General features: G+C 31.8%; 1 protein-coding gene across 1 annotated transcript in view; it reads right to left on the bottom strand.

Annotated features, from left to right (window-relative positions):
* The window catches only part of LOC106457807 (palmitoyltransferase ZDHHC23-like), a gene marked incomplete at its 3' end in the record, with an annotated part of 10,197 nt that extends 263 nt beyond the window's left edge, over nt 1–9,934 (bottom strand). Inside the window, exons 1-3 of the mRNA XM_022384068.1 lie at nt 9,817–9,934; nt 7,541–7,761; nt 2,450–2,579 (exon numbers count right to left, since the gene is read on the bottom strand). Coding sequence (XP_022239776.1) covers nt 2,450–2,579; nt 7,541–7,761; nt 9,817–9,932 — 467 coding nt within the window. The remainder of the gene's footprint in view (nt 1–2,449; nt 2,580–7,540; nt 7,762–9,816) is intronic.
* Between the last annotated feature and the right edge of the window lie 5,049 nt (nt 9,935–14,983).

Below are 14,983 nucleotides of genomic sequence, written 5' to 3' on the forward strand. Positions count from 1 at the left end.
GCATTATTGGCCAGTACTAAATACAACCTCTACATAAAATGGCAGTTACTATAATAAGCACCACCCACATTCATACTGTAAAATCCAGAGAACAAAGTTTCGTCACGTGCTTTCCTTATCATCCTATGATTTGTCAAATGTGAAATACAGCGATTGGAATAACATGGTACTGAAATTGACACCTTCGACTAAGATTGGCTAAAAGTTTTACAACTGAGGTTTAACACGCCCAGATGCTGTTTTATAAAGAAAACAGACTAGAAAAAGGTTTAGATACCAATCATAGATAGCAGGACCAGTGCTGAAGTGGAAGGAAATATTTTTGAAAAAAAATTTTCTTCTTAGAGGGCACTTATTTACAGTCTAAAATGTATTTTAGGATTTTTTTCATTAAATTCCTCTTTAAACTTCATTAAATAATACAATTTTGTACAAATAATTGAATGTTATACTACTATTTACAAAAATAAAATCTGAAATCCAATAAAAAGATAAGTTCTCTGTAATTTATTTGATTCGCAAATGTGATTTTGCCCTCACGATAAGATCAAAATGGCTACAGTACGTAAAGGGTTGATCTGGGTGCATTATTTGGGGCCAAATAATGGCCTCTTTTTCCCAAGTGAAATAAAAGAAAATCTTCCATTGTTTCTTAGACACACCATAAAGAGCACATTGCAGCAGAAAAAAATAAATAATTTTCTTTATTACATTTACAGCAAATCAATTCTCAGAATAATATATCTTTAGCATTGATTAGGTAGTAGATTTTGTATGATCCATTCTTCAATCTAGTCAGGGCTCAAAATTAGCAGGGGCCAAGGAGCCAATGGCCTCCAAAAAATACCAGCAGGTCTGCTAGGCAGCCTGTATGACCCCTTAAAAACAAGAGCCATTAAAAGTTTGATTCCACATAAATTGATCTAAGCATTTCTTAACCTAGCAGAACTTATGACAAACCATGAATGGACTTTCCCAAATTTATTAACACTCAACAGCCATGTACAGTCTACAAATGCCATCATTATGAATGCCCATGCAATGAATGTTTAGCTTGAAAACATGTGCTCACTGTGCTGATGTATATAGTATGTATAGCCTATCATGCCTATTAAGCAGTGTGTACATGTAAAATTCCTTGGTAGGTATTTTGGTTTGAAAACTTTTAGGTCTAAAAGGGGCTTAAAAGGTAACCAGGGGTGGTCAGAAACTATAATTTTCTATTTGCCCCACATATATTTAAGGAACCAAGACTGTATCAAGGATATCCAGTTCAAAGTTGACATGAGTTGTATTAATAAAAGCAATAATTAGGGTCTGAAGCAATTGATTAATTAATTCTTGATGGAGGACGAATACATCTAAAACTAGCAAAGATAGTAACGTTTAAATTTGCTTTAATTCATTAAAATTGATGGCAAAAAATTAAATAGCTTTGGTTGAATTAATAAATGAAAATATAATTTAAATCTTGAATATAGAATATGAAGTGAAGCGGTCCTTCTTATGGTGGAGATCTTACAAGAAAACCCACTTTTACTGATCAGGCACCGAATATTCTACCTGATCAGTGCATGAATTGTTAAGTGTTAACTGGAGATTATGAAGCTTTTTTCCTTCTTTTATATATTTTCCTAAAAAAAGCCTATATAGTTTGGGATTTGGATGGGTTGAGGGCTACATGCCACTTGTTGCACCAATCTGATACTACGTTCAGTGATATTTGGACCTTCAATGTCACATATTGAGATGCAAGTGTATGGTTTAAAGAAAGGAATGGGATATCATTAACAAAGAGGTTGTATAATGTTGGGCTTAACACTGACCCTTTGGGGGGGACATCGGCTTCAAATGTGAAGGGCATGGAGGTTGCATTGTTGATCTCAACTTTAGCTGTTGTGCCGGTAAGAAAGCTGGATATCCAGCATACAATAGAGATGAGTAGTGACTATCAATTAGTCTATAGTGAAGTCCATTGTGCCATAACGAATCAAAGGCTTCTTGGATGTCTAAAAAGGTAGCTATGGTTGTATGCTTTTTGTTCAAATTGCGATAAATGGTTTTGGCAAGTCTTACAAGGTGGTCAGTGGTTTGTCTACATATTCTGCCTGAATTCTGTATGTTGTTAATAATATTATTGGTTTCTCGGGAAGAGTTGAACTGGTTCATGATTAATTTCTCCCTCAACTTACCAAGGGTGTTTAGCAAGCTAATGGGTCTGTAGCCGCTGGGATTAGTTATTATTTTTCTTAGGGATTACTTTAATAATAGCTGATTTCCAAATAGATGGTTAATATCCTAATAGTAATGATATATTATAAATTGTTACTAAGTGGGTTATGATTTCATTGGATAGGTTTCAGTATTCAGTTGTTAATTCCATCCTCTCCTCTGTAAAAGAAGCATAATATTTAACAACAAATGAACTGAACTAATCTAGCATACTTACTGAATGTCACCATACACATCATTACAGTTGTCTGGCAACAATATAGTTCCCCACATCAGTTTCGGATGGCAAATTGTTGTCAGTGTCAAATTAGACCCATAGCAACAAGCTATAATCAGTGCAAATAGGCCTATAATAAAATAACGGTGATTCTTAGCTCCAATACAACAGTTTAACCTGCAAAAGAAAAGATATGTTTCATGCATAATATTTTTCTACACATCATAAAATGCAGATATCAAGGACTGAATAAAGTATAATAAATATGTCAGTATTTGTGTTCCTGTTTCTATGCTTTCATTACAAGAACATATAGAACCGTAACAAGGTACTATGGTCAATCTTTACTAGGGCTATTTCATGGAACATTTTCTAGTGAGCTTGCTAATCTTAAAAAAATGTTGATTGGAATTTGTTCTAGCTTTGAAAACACACAAGAGTTGTGACCCCATATTACTAATATATATCCCAGCAGAAAAAAATTTTTTATGTATATTTATACATATAATTTAGATTAAACTTGGGCCAAGTGTAGCAAGAATACTAATCAAATAACATCAATAAACAAGCAACATAACTGAAACTGAAGGAGGAGTTAGTTGTCATCTATCAGACTTATCGTAAATTTACGAGTCTAACTCACCGCTCAATAATTAAATATACTTGTACAATCTCCTTTATATATTTACCATAACTTTCATCAAAAAGTTGGAAGGTAGAAACTAGAAGGTAAGATGCAGATCTTGTTTTTAAAAAAGATTTCTGTATACTCAAATCAATTTAGGCTATATGGCTTAAAGTCTGCAGAAGGAAGTGATAATCAACTTACAAGGGCATAGAATGCCTTGAGGTCTGTAGAAGGGAGTGATAATCAACTTACAATGGTATAGAATGCTTTGAGGTCTGTAGAATGGAGTGATAATCAACTTACAAAGGTATAGAATGCTTTGAGGTCTGTAGAATGGAGTGATAATCAACTTACACGGGTATAGAATACCTTGAGGTCTGTAGAAGGAAGTGATAATCAACTTACACGGGTATAGAATACCTTGAGGTCTGTAGAAGGAAGTGATAATCAACTTACACGGGTATAGAATACCTTAAGATCTGTTGAAGGAAGTGATAATCAACTTACAAGGGTACAGAATGACTTAAGACAGGATAAGTAATTCATTTAACTCTCAAAAATACTGGGTGGTTGATATGATGAACCTGTTGTATTGTTTGCTTCATTGTATTTCAAAAAGCAATTGCATAAAACTGTTGGAAACTTGAGATGACATTTGTAGACATTATGTAGCTTCTGCAAAATAAAATATCTTATTTTTGCATGACTTCACAGTTTTGGCAAGTCTGAAATATTTCATTGTGATACACTTTTAACAAACAAATAAGTGATTATCTTTGTCACAGATTTCAATTACTGATTTTTATATCCTCCTAAATTCTTGTACAGCTTTCCATTAAATGTTTTTATTCTACTTTTTTATTATTCAAAAACATTACAAGCAGATCCACTGTGTTTGCAATAATTGGCATAAAATGAACAGTTTTTTAACTACACCAAAATTATTAACAAGCCTGTATTTAAAAATGGCTAATTAGAAGGTATAATTTAATATATTTGATAAGTTTTAAACCTCTTTCATATATAAATTTATTTTCAGTGATTTTTCTTTGCCTATTCCAGCAGTTTCTTAGGCTGGTAGACATAATGTAAACATGGCCTAACAAATAGCAACCCTCTCAGTGAAATGAAACTTGATATATTCAAGTGCAAAATGATCTAAGCCTACCTCATTTTTTTCACATGAAGTATAAAACAATAAAGCAAGATTGAAAAAAAAAATCAAAACTGTAATTGTGGTGAAAGTTCTTCCCAAAAATCATTTTGTCTAGCAGCATATTATCAAACTAAGCTTTTATCACTGTGTTTCGATCTCTGCTCAACTGGAAGCCATATTTGCTAATACAGTTGAAAACAAATGAAAAAGAGCTTTCATTACACGTTTAGATCATTGGCCTACAAAATTTCTGAAATATGAGATACAGGCAATAACATCACACCTTAACAACCAAGGTAATAAAACTACACTTATTTTGAAGTTATAAGGTCCAAATTGGCACTGTTTTGTTTAAAAATATTCACACTTTACTTCATAAGGTCTACATGTATGAGTGCCATATTATAGTCTGAAAAAATTCAGAAAATTTACTAACACTAATGTTTATGTTTATGTTCAACCCAAAATGAAAACCTGCAATAATTTTTCTTTATTTTTATGTATGACATTAAATATATAAAAAATGTTCTTCAATAAATGTCAGCTTTGAGTTTGAACTATTTTAAAAAAATGTGTAGAAGAATGATTACATGTTTTTTTTTTCTATAACTGTTTAATACAATGGTGTAATTTTACTTTACAGCACAGAATTGTTGAAGATGTTATTTGCATGGAGTTTGGCTACAGCAGGTCCCGTCTAGCTGATGAACACAAAATGCCACTTTAGCAGGAAGTTGTATAAGATAAAATATAGATTTGAATGCTACTTTTACACACTAGTGGTATGAAAACTGCACTGGACTAAGTGGAAAGAAAAAGCTACCTTTACTACAGTCAAATGTGATGTATCATCACATGTTGATGCCAAGAGAGCTCTCTCCCTTCATGTGTGTTAACACCTCAGCACTGTAGAAGTGAGTGATAATCAATTTACAAGGGTATAGAATGCCTTGAGGTCTGTAGAAGGGAGTGATAATCAACTTACAACTTGTCAAAAGAAAACAGACAATCAAAACAAGAATGCTGATGGAATAAACCTGCTGTTGGATCCTATGTGATATAGAAAAGTTGAAACTATTAATTTTGCATCAACTATAAATAATGCTATGTTTACAATGATTTAGATCTAGCAGTGCTTAATCTGCATCTTTTTAATAGCAGTTAATATATGAAATTTGTAAAAAATTAATTGTAATATTCATGATTTTTAAATTTTATTAAGTTGTCAACCATTATTCCAAATTAATGTTTTTGTTTAATATTTCTTCATGTATATAATTTGTAAAGGAGTTTTTAACTTACACAAACAAAAAAACATTGGTGACCTGTGCTAGTTAATAAATCCTCAAAAACACTTATATCTATTCTTCTGATTTGATCTCACTACAAATGGTAATGTAAAAGTCTAGTGATATGCATAAAATTTGTGATTTTGCAATACTTAGGTAAACTTTTTGAAAATGTATAGCATATAATACAACTTCATATTGAATCAATTACATATGAAATTTCTGAATGGAAAACAATGTGAAACTTGAAATAATTATGGCACGTGACATAACTTATAACAGAAGGTGATATCTTAGCGAAGAAACAAATTAGGAAATAAACATATTTATTTAGCATTACTACACACGTGTGTCTGTCAAAATATGTCAATACTGAGAAAGTGCTACACATTCTCACAGTCAACAAAATTGATGGACACTAAATTTCAAATGATTTCTTAGACCATGAGGTGAATAAGCTATGATCTAATCATAATATTATTATAAGTGATTTTGATGAATTAAATAGCCTTCTGCTATTCATTTGTTTTTGTGTCCTAATGAACATTACTACACTGTCTCACTTTATAAAGCTTACTCATACACACAAACACAGGGGAGACATAATAGCTTGACAAACACACAGTAAGACAGAATAGATAAGCACCCCTGTTCACAAAGTTGGTGTAAGAAATGTATTATTATGAATAAAAACATATTTTCAAATTCTTTACCATTATCAAATTTACTGGAATGTCCTAACTACTGTAAAATCTTTAAAAAAAATAATGTAAATTGCTACTAATGTCGCTAAAAAATAAATTTCATTCATCTATTTAAAATATATTTATTACACATATGACCACGACACAGGGTGTAACATTTGTAACATACATGAAGAAAGTAGGTCAACCTCAACTAAGGTTACATTAAGATATGTAGCCTTAACAGTGTTTTCAGAAGAAGTAAATTACAAGTAATCATGGAAATTCTTCAGTACAATATATTTTTTAAGAGATGTATCAACTATTCTTAAATGTTAAAATTTTGAACAGCAAAAACAGGATGAAATAATACAATTTCCTGCATAATAGGCCACAGAATAACTGGAAACAAGGTTTTAGTGGTTGCACCCAATCAAATGCACTTCTGTATTACCCTTATATCATCATTATTTAAAAATTTTGTTAATATTTAGGTAAAGTCGTATGATTACCTTCTAAGATCAGTAAGTGTTAAAGGGGTCCCAAAATCAGTACCCTATAATGTACATTGGTAGGGTAAGCAAGTGTGAACTGTTACATTTTGAGAATACAGCCATCAAAATTTTAAAAACATTTTGTATTTAACAACACACAACTATAGTTTATACATTATTCATTACCATCAGCTGTATCACACAATATCTATATTTTATCAATGTATGTGTACACACAATTAATAAACTTAGAATGAAAAAAGAAACAGTGCAATAACCTCACAAGTTTATAACAAACTTACAATAATGAGGTTAACTCTTGCACATTAATAACTTGGTATATACATGTGTGTGTGTGTGCACGCACACACCCACCCACACACACACATATATATATATATATATATATATATATAAAGGCATTGTTACCTGCATTTTAATCTAAAAAATTTAAAAACTCACCATACACAATGATGATCTCGTCTTAGCACACAGTGATTACAGATACGACAGTGACTACACCTTTGAGGTTGATGGATAAAACATACTTTACATTTGGACTGGCAATCTTCCATTAATAAGTTTACAGAGTTGCTTTCTCTTTTCTGTTGAATTTGAGTTTCAGAATTTGGTGGTTGTCCAGGACCTAAGATTGTTAAGTAGCCACAAACACACATCACACTCACAAAGCACATTAGAACAAAGTTCTCTGAAAACAGTACTTCAAGACAGGGAATAACTTCAAACTGGAAAATCCCAAGAAGAAACAAGAAAGAACACACTGTCCATGTTAAAAAAAAATAAGACTGTGGACGAACCCTTAAATATTTTACATATATACCAATCAAGAAGAAAGGTAACAGTCCAAAAACCACAAGGGTGGCTACCCATCCCTGAGCAGCAAGAAATAATGTTGTTAATAACAGTAAAGCTGCCAGCAAAACATCTGGATCAAGTTTTCTAGCTCCATACCCGTCACACCATGGCAGTCTCAGACGATCAGCTACAGTATCCATTATTCTTGAGCAAGAATCCGACTGAATAGGCTTGCATGTTATCAATCTGAAAATAAACTAGTGTTGAAATTAGCTGAACTATGAAAATAGTTAGGTACAAATCTTTTCCTTAGGATTTTTTTCAACAGCACAATTATATTTAACTTCATCATTTTTTAATACATGATGCCTTATTGCATCTCAAATATACAGGCCTACTAACAGATGATCCAAAAAATAAAGAATATCCTGGTATATACATTTATTTATCAACTCTAGAATGGAATTTTATAATCTTAAATGTGTTTTTAAATATTTATCCACTTAAACTTACTTATATCGGCAAGTTTTCAACCACACAATTATATTTATGGGTGCACAATTTGTGATCAACTGCAAACTAGGAAAACCCCTGGTTATATATAATGTGAAATACTTAAAATGTGTAATATTTAAATGTACATATTTAATACTATCACACTTTGAAATTAGAATCCTTTAGGGGCCCAATCCCATTTTTAAAATTTTTCTTACCTTTAATTTATGTAGAAAAATCCTTGCTGTTTAACATTATCAACCACCTGTTACTCATAAGCTCTTTTTTGACTTCATAATTCTTAGCCTTCTTATAGTTCTGTAAATCTTCCATTTTATATGTTTATTCTTCTCAAACTTATGACATTGATCACACATTTTATCCTTTAGGTCTTTAGTAAGTCAATTAAAGTTGATCTTCCCTGATATCCTTCTCCTCTTTTTAGGAACATGCTTATTTGAATAAAACAGTTTATTATAAGACATTTTCCAGTACTGTCCTATATAGCCTTCTAATTCATTATGCAATTCACCATTGAGAAGTTTTGTCTCACAGTCTCAAAATTGGCTTACTGAAAACTAGACACTAAAATTTCATTTTGTTTTATCTCGATATGCAGAAAAGATTCAAACCTAATTAAGCACTCTTCCCCAAGTGTTTCCCTAATAAGTGTTGTGGGCCTTTGTGTCTTTGGGGAGATGCACAGGCTACAGGTACCACAGTGAAATGGAAATGTGTATAATTACTCCCATACTACATAACCATTTCCTACCAGACATCCTAATACTGAACTCACAAAAGGGAAAATGTACTCCTTAGTGTTTTTAGCAATAAAAGATTTTCTGCAGTTTGAAGAATTTTCAGAATTATTTGAAAAACAGAAGGTTAATTAAATTTTACTTTGGGTTTTAAATTATGTTTTCTAATGGATTCCCTTGAAATTACTGTTCTGAATACATATGGGTAGGAACAACTAGGCCTAAAAATAAAAATCATTGCTTTTGTTAAGCAGACTTTTTGACCATTAGTGAATCAGACTTATTATGATTCATGAATATGATGTACCTATAGACACATGCAGTTTAATTACTTGAAACTTATTATTTGATATTTTCAATGACAGTGTGAGAATATGTGGCATAACCTCACACATTCTCACACTGTCATTGAAAATATCAAATAATAAGTGAGAATGTGCATAGCCTCTAATTTTAATAACACATTACAATAAGTTTTCATATACTTATCAATTTCATTTTGATAAAAGTTTGGAAAACAATCTTTACACACCAGATAAATATCATATAATATATTTAGTTGTGTATACTAACCCTGATGAAGCTGCAAAGGCAAAACATTGGTTGAAATAAAATTACATTATTTTATATTTATCTGGAGTGTAAAGGTTGTTTTTCTAATCTTTTATCAAGATGTGTAAATCCCTCCAGTATGCACTACAAATTTTGGAAGACAACAAACAATTATCAATTTGGTGTAATGGTGTAGATTAGTTAGTACCACTACTACTAGTAGTAAATACTACTAATAGTAAAGTTTATATGCACGTCATTGTCGTTTATCAGTCTCACTAAAGTAAAGGCACCAGTAGTAGTACCGAGTTTTATGTTTCAGAATAGTTTTCTTAAACAGTTTCTACTGGTACAAGCGTTAGAGAATACTGAATAGACTAGGTTTTATAGTTACGTTAGACTGCATTATTCAATTTATTGTAAAAAGCTTTTAGTCTGTACTTAATTTTGTGTAATAAAACTGATTATGTCTTAACAACAAAGAAAGGCAGCTTACTTGTCAAATGATTCGTCTAAAGCTTCACAATCACAACAAAATCCCATTAAGTGACTTCTTTCTCCTTTATTATTAAAATATTCGCAACAACACAAAACATTCTGTTTATGCATCATGCCAAATTTACTGTGGCGTCATCTGGTATAAGTTTCTTAAGTACTAGATGAAAATAATTTAACACACACAAACAAAAACGGTAGTATTGAAATGTTAAATAAAGATATAAACATTTGCTTGTGTGTTTAATTATATCAATCTATTACTTATTGCTATTTGATTTTATATATTTATTTTATTTTGTATCTTCTTTGTTCAGTGGTTCCTCACAATCTCTAAAAAACAAACGAATTTTATTTAACTGAATGGGGCAAAAATGTTATTAATATAGCGCATGGATAGTTTATCTAACTTTGCATTGAATGAGAAATGTCCTATTTGTTTACTATTTAAAGTTTTGGTATGCCCGTTTTTTTACTATTTTGTTCAGTAATATTACATGTAAATACTCAAGATACTTCAGTCATTGTTAAAAATAACTTAAAATAAATAAGCAGATATGAAAAAATAAAATTAAAAATGTAAGAACCGGATTAGCAACTATTAGGTCGTCGAGAAATTAATGTCACGTTTTAGAACACTTTCATTAACCACTCCCCAAAAATTGTACATCACCTATAATACTTAAACAAACCGCCCAAAACGCCACGTCAGTGTAGCCTATATAATCTGTAAAGTTAAGTCCACTCTAATCACTTATAGTAATGGCACACGACGAGACACATATTCAGCATGTAACGCTGTTTGTTTGAATACAAGAAGGGAAACAACGGCTCTGTAGCCACAAAGAATATCAAAGAAGTTTAATGAAATGTTTTGAAAATTCATAAGTTTCAACGATGGTTCAGCAAATTTCGTTCAGGTGACTTTAGCCTTAAAAACTGTGATGGCAGGGGCCAACATGTTTGTTGAGTCTAACCTAAGGCAACACACTCGTGAAATGGGCCTGAAATTTCATGTCTCTCATGAAACAATTCGTAAACATCTAAGGTGTCTGGGTTCCTCACGGACTCTCCGATAATCATCGTTTCCAACGTGTGAACGTTGCATCGTCTCTTCTGGCGCGTAATGCGCGTGAACCATTTTTGACAGAATTGTCACCGTTAATGACAAATGGACTCTCTATGCGAATATTAAATGCTAAAAACAATGGCTGTGTTCTAGACAAAAACCACTTCCGACCCCAAAACCTGGACTCCATCCCAGAAAGTTATGCTTTGCATTTGGTGGGACATCAAAGGAGTAATTCATTTCGAACTCCCCAATCCACAGTGAACTGTAAATGAAGTTTAGATCAAGCTCTTCATCAGAAACGCCCTTCACTCGTCAATCGGAAAGGTGTTCTTCTTCCCCACGACAATGCACGTCCACATGTGGCACGTTTGACGCAACACAAGATTATGAAGTTGGGTTGGGAAGTTCTCCCCCATCCACAATATTTTCCAGATGTGGCACCATCAGATTACCATCTTTCTTTCGTTCTCTGCAACACCATCTTAGTGGAAAAATGTATACAAATGTGGAAGGTGTTAGAGAGGACATCGACATGTTTTTTGCTTCAAAGCCAAGTGATTTCTTTAATCAGGGCATTAACAACCTGATAATAATATGAAAGCATCATCGATAAGAATGGAGACTATTTCATTTAATAAATGTGTTGTTTTGATATGTAAGTTGTTTGGGTTTATTCATCTAAAAAAAGCGACATTAATTTCTTGACGACCTAATACTTCTCTGCATCTATGTAGAGAGAGAAATCAAAAACGTCAGCAGTCACACTCAAGTGCAGGAATCCCCATGGGACCAAAATAATAACAAAATTTTCATTTAGAGATTTAAAACTCTCATTTGTTAAAATTTTAAAAATTTATATATATATATATATATATATTGTATAGCATCGACTAGCATCCACTAGTTACTCGATATCAATACATACGTATATTCATGATGTTAGAAAAACACGTATGTTCAAGAAGTCTTGATAGAAATGAATAAAATCCCTATAACCCGAGTGCTTTCGAAAGGTAGACATTTCTTCTTCAGGGGAAAACTGGGAATGGTGGTGTAATCGAATGAGTGATATATATATATATATATGAATGGAGTTTAGTGACGTCATGAAGGTCATCCAGTTTTCCAGGAAATGTTTAGTCTATTTCTCTATGTACTGTTGTAAGCATCTCATTTCCGGTACAGTGTAGCGGATGGCGAGAGTATATGTGAAAAGGTGTTAGGGATATTTCTTTAGAAATGGATAAATATATGTATATTTAAAAATATGCTTAAGTGTTTAAGTTAAATAAAGGCGACACCTGGAGACTGATTGCTAAAGACATGTTATGCTAGTCAATTTATAAAAACAGGTATGGAAAGTGATCTTAAATAAATGGTAAGTTTTAGGAAATTCAGCGTTCACATTACATGAAAAAATATGCAAAGAATAAAAAATATTGTTCTGGCAGAGATGAAACCAATGAACGGAGATCACTGATTCCAGGATCTAGATTAATTCCGAAAAGTTGAACAGTGTTTAGATTAGCAATCCAATAATTAGCAATTATATACTTATATAATATAAGAACAATAAGGGGGCCCGTTGGTTCATCTAGACCGTCCCATTCACTGAACTTTGTAATAAAAAATAAAACACTTAGAGCCAATCAACTTGAACTTCTCAACGTTTTCTTAACAAGCTCAGAATTAATGTGATCTATTTGTTCGATCTTGTTTCCATCTATCAACTGTTCAAGATAAGTAATATTGCGTAAATCTACATTAATAAACATGAATAAAAAGTAAAATTTAATAACTCCGCCATCTAATAATCATCGGATATGAGACTTTCTTTATCATATCACAAAGGGTTTATTGATCACAACCTAACATTTTCCTTATCCTTAGTGTGTTTAAAGAAACCCTTACTATTAATTTTTACATTTTCATCCAACCTTTTTTGATTTCCTACTTTCCCGTTTAACCAACTCTTTTTCATCTTCTACAATTCTCTAAACCTACCACCATAGCAGTTAATTCAAACTTCTTAAATTTATAATATTCTTCTCTAATTTCATCCTTTTTTTCCTTTTGTGAGTTAAACTAGTGTTGTTTTACTTATAGCCACCTTTTTTTTTCTATAAGGAACATGCATGTCTTGAATGTTAAAAAAATATTTTTAGAAGTTCTCCACACTTTATCAGTATCTCCAATTAATTCAGTTGCCCAATTCACAATAGATAATTCTTATCTCATCCCTTCAAAATTTGCTCTTCTGAAATTCGGAACAAAATCTACATTATTTCTTATCTCCATATGCAGTAAAGCATCAACCCTAATTGAGCAATGGTTATTTGCACCAAGATGTTCTTCAATCTACATCCTATAAACCCTTTCTATACTAGAAATTAACAAAAGATATAAGCAATCAAAATATTATTCATCATGAAAGGATAAATAATAACTTCAGAAGAGATACCTTAATTTATAGCACATAATTTGAAATTGGTATAAACGTATATTTTAATTTGTACAATGCTTTTATGGTTCTTTATTCACCATAAGCAACTTACAGTAACCTCATGTCAATGTTGTTAATCAATTGGATCGTTCACGTTTCCGTGAAACTATATATATATGAATATATACCATTAATGTTTAAGTGATACCTGACAATTTCAGAATCGTTCCTCCTGAAAAAAACAAATTACTATACCACCGTGCATAATTTCGCATGTTAAAAAACGGCATGAATTCCAACATTAATATTTTATCTTCAAATGATGTAGTATCACGGTTTCTTTTTTTACAGCTCTGATAAATCTGATAAAGTGTAATATACAGTGTCTTTACAATCAACTCTCAAGTTTGAAGTTCAGAACATGTTTTACACACAGTAAACGTTGATATGAGTTCTGATATTGAGTGGAACTGGATCAGGAAATAATTATGAGATTTAAATTATTCTAAATTTATGTTATATATATGACAAGGTAAGGGTGGGGATTTTGCTGTCTTTAGTATCTTCAACTCGATCAATTGGAGAGTAGGTGTGGGATGAAGTTTTCCAACCTGTCTCTCCTTCTTTCTCCAGTATAACTTATGTGGCGATTCTTCAAACTGGCCATTTTGTGGAACTCGTGAATTATAAGCACTCCTGGAAGATTGACTACTCGAATAAAAAACATTATTTGCCAGCATTAGAACAGGCTCGAAATATAACTTGAGGCCCCTGGTTAGTACTCCATGTATACTTCGTTTTGAATATTATCGTCCATTTACCCTATATCATTTTGTATTAGCATATGTTATAATAACAAATGAGTCATACATGCATGAGGTATCATGCATCTAAAATGTTAGCATGATGTCATCAGGTGTATTACTCAATGGTCTAACAAGTTTCAAAATACCTTGTGAGTGATGTCAAATAACTATTCGGACAACTTCAAAACACATATAAATCATTAATTTTCCTTTCCTTCATATCCGGCTTATCTTGCTTAATTAAAATGAGTTTTTGAATTTACATTACTGATATTATTTTCGTGATAAATAATGCTAACAGTATAATTTTTACCATTGTCTCCTGTATCTTGAAAATGGTAATATCAGGTAGATTACGGCCAGTTGTCGTTTGTGTTTGTCGTGCTGACAATATGTAAATATTTGTTCATTCTTGTAACTTGATAATACAAGAAAGAAGGGACAACAAATATGAATTTGAAAATGTTTACAAGGGTTCAGTATCCATAACTGGCGATTGTAAACTGAAATTTTACTGCACTAATGGTTTTCTCAAAATCAAGAAAGACCAACACCGTAAATATATTTCTTACTAATTGGGAAGCCACGTATGAAATGTTCAAAAATAAAATCCTTCTGACATCAGGAAAACAAAATACGTAAATCGTTTCTCATTCTACAACAGAGACAGAATAATAACTTCAACACTGAAACAAATAATAAAATATGAAGCATGTTTATTGCCTACATCATTTTACATATAAGACGTATACATATATTTTTTATGTAGCATAAAGTTTGTTTGTTTGTTATTAAGCACAAAGCTACACAAAGGTATATCTGTGCTCTGCCCACCACGGGTATCGAA

The sequence above is a fragment of the Limulus polyphemus genome, unplaced genomic scaffold (assembly GCF_000517525.1).
Source record: "Limulus polyphemus unplaced genomic scaffold, Limulus_polyphemus-2.1.2 Scaffold19, whole genome shotgun sequence".
In the NCBI taxonomy this organism is placed as follows: Eukaryota; Metazoa; Arthropoda; class Merostomata; order Xiphosura; family Limulidae; genus Limulus; species Limulus polyphemus.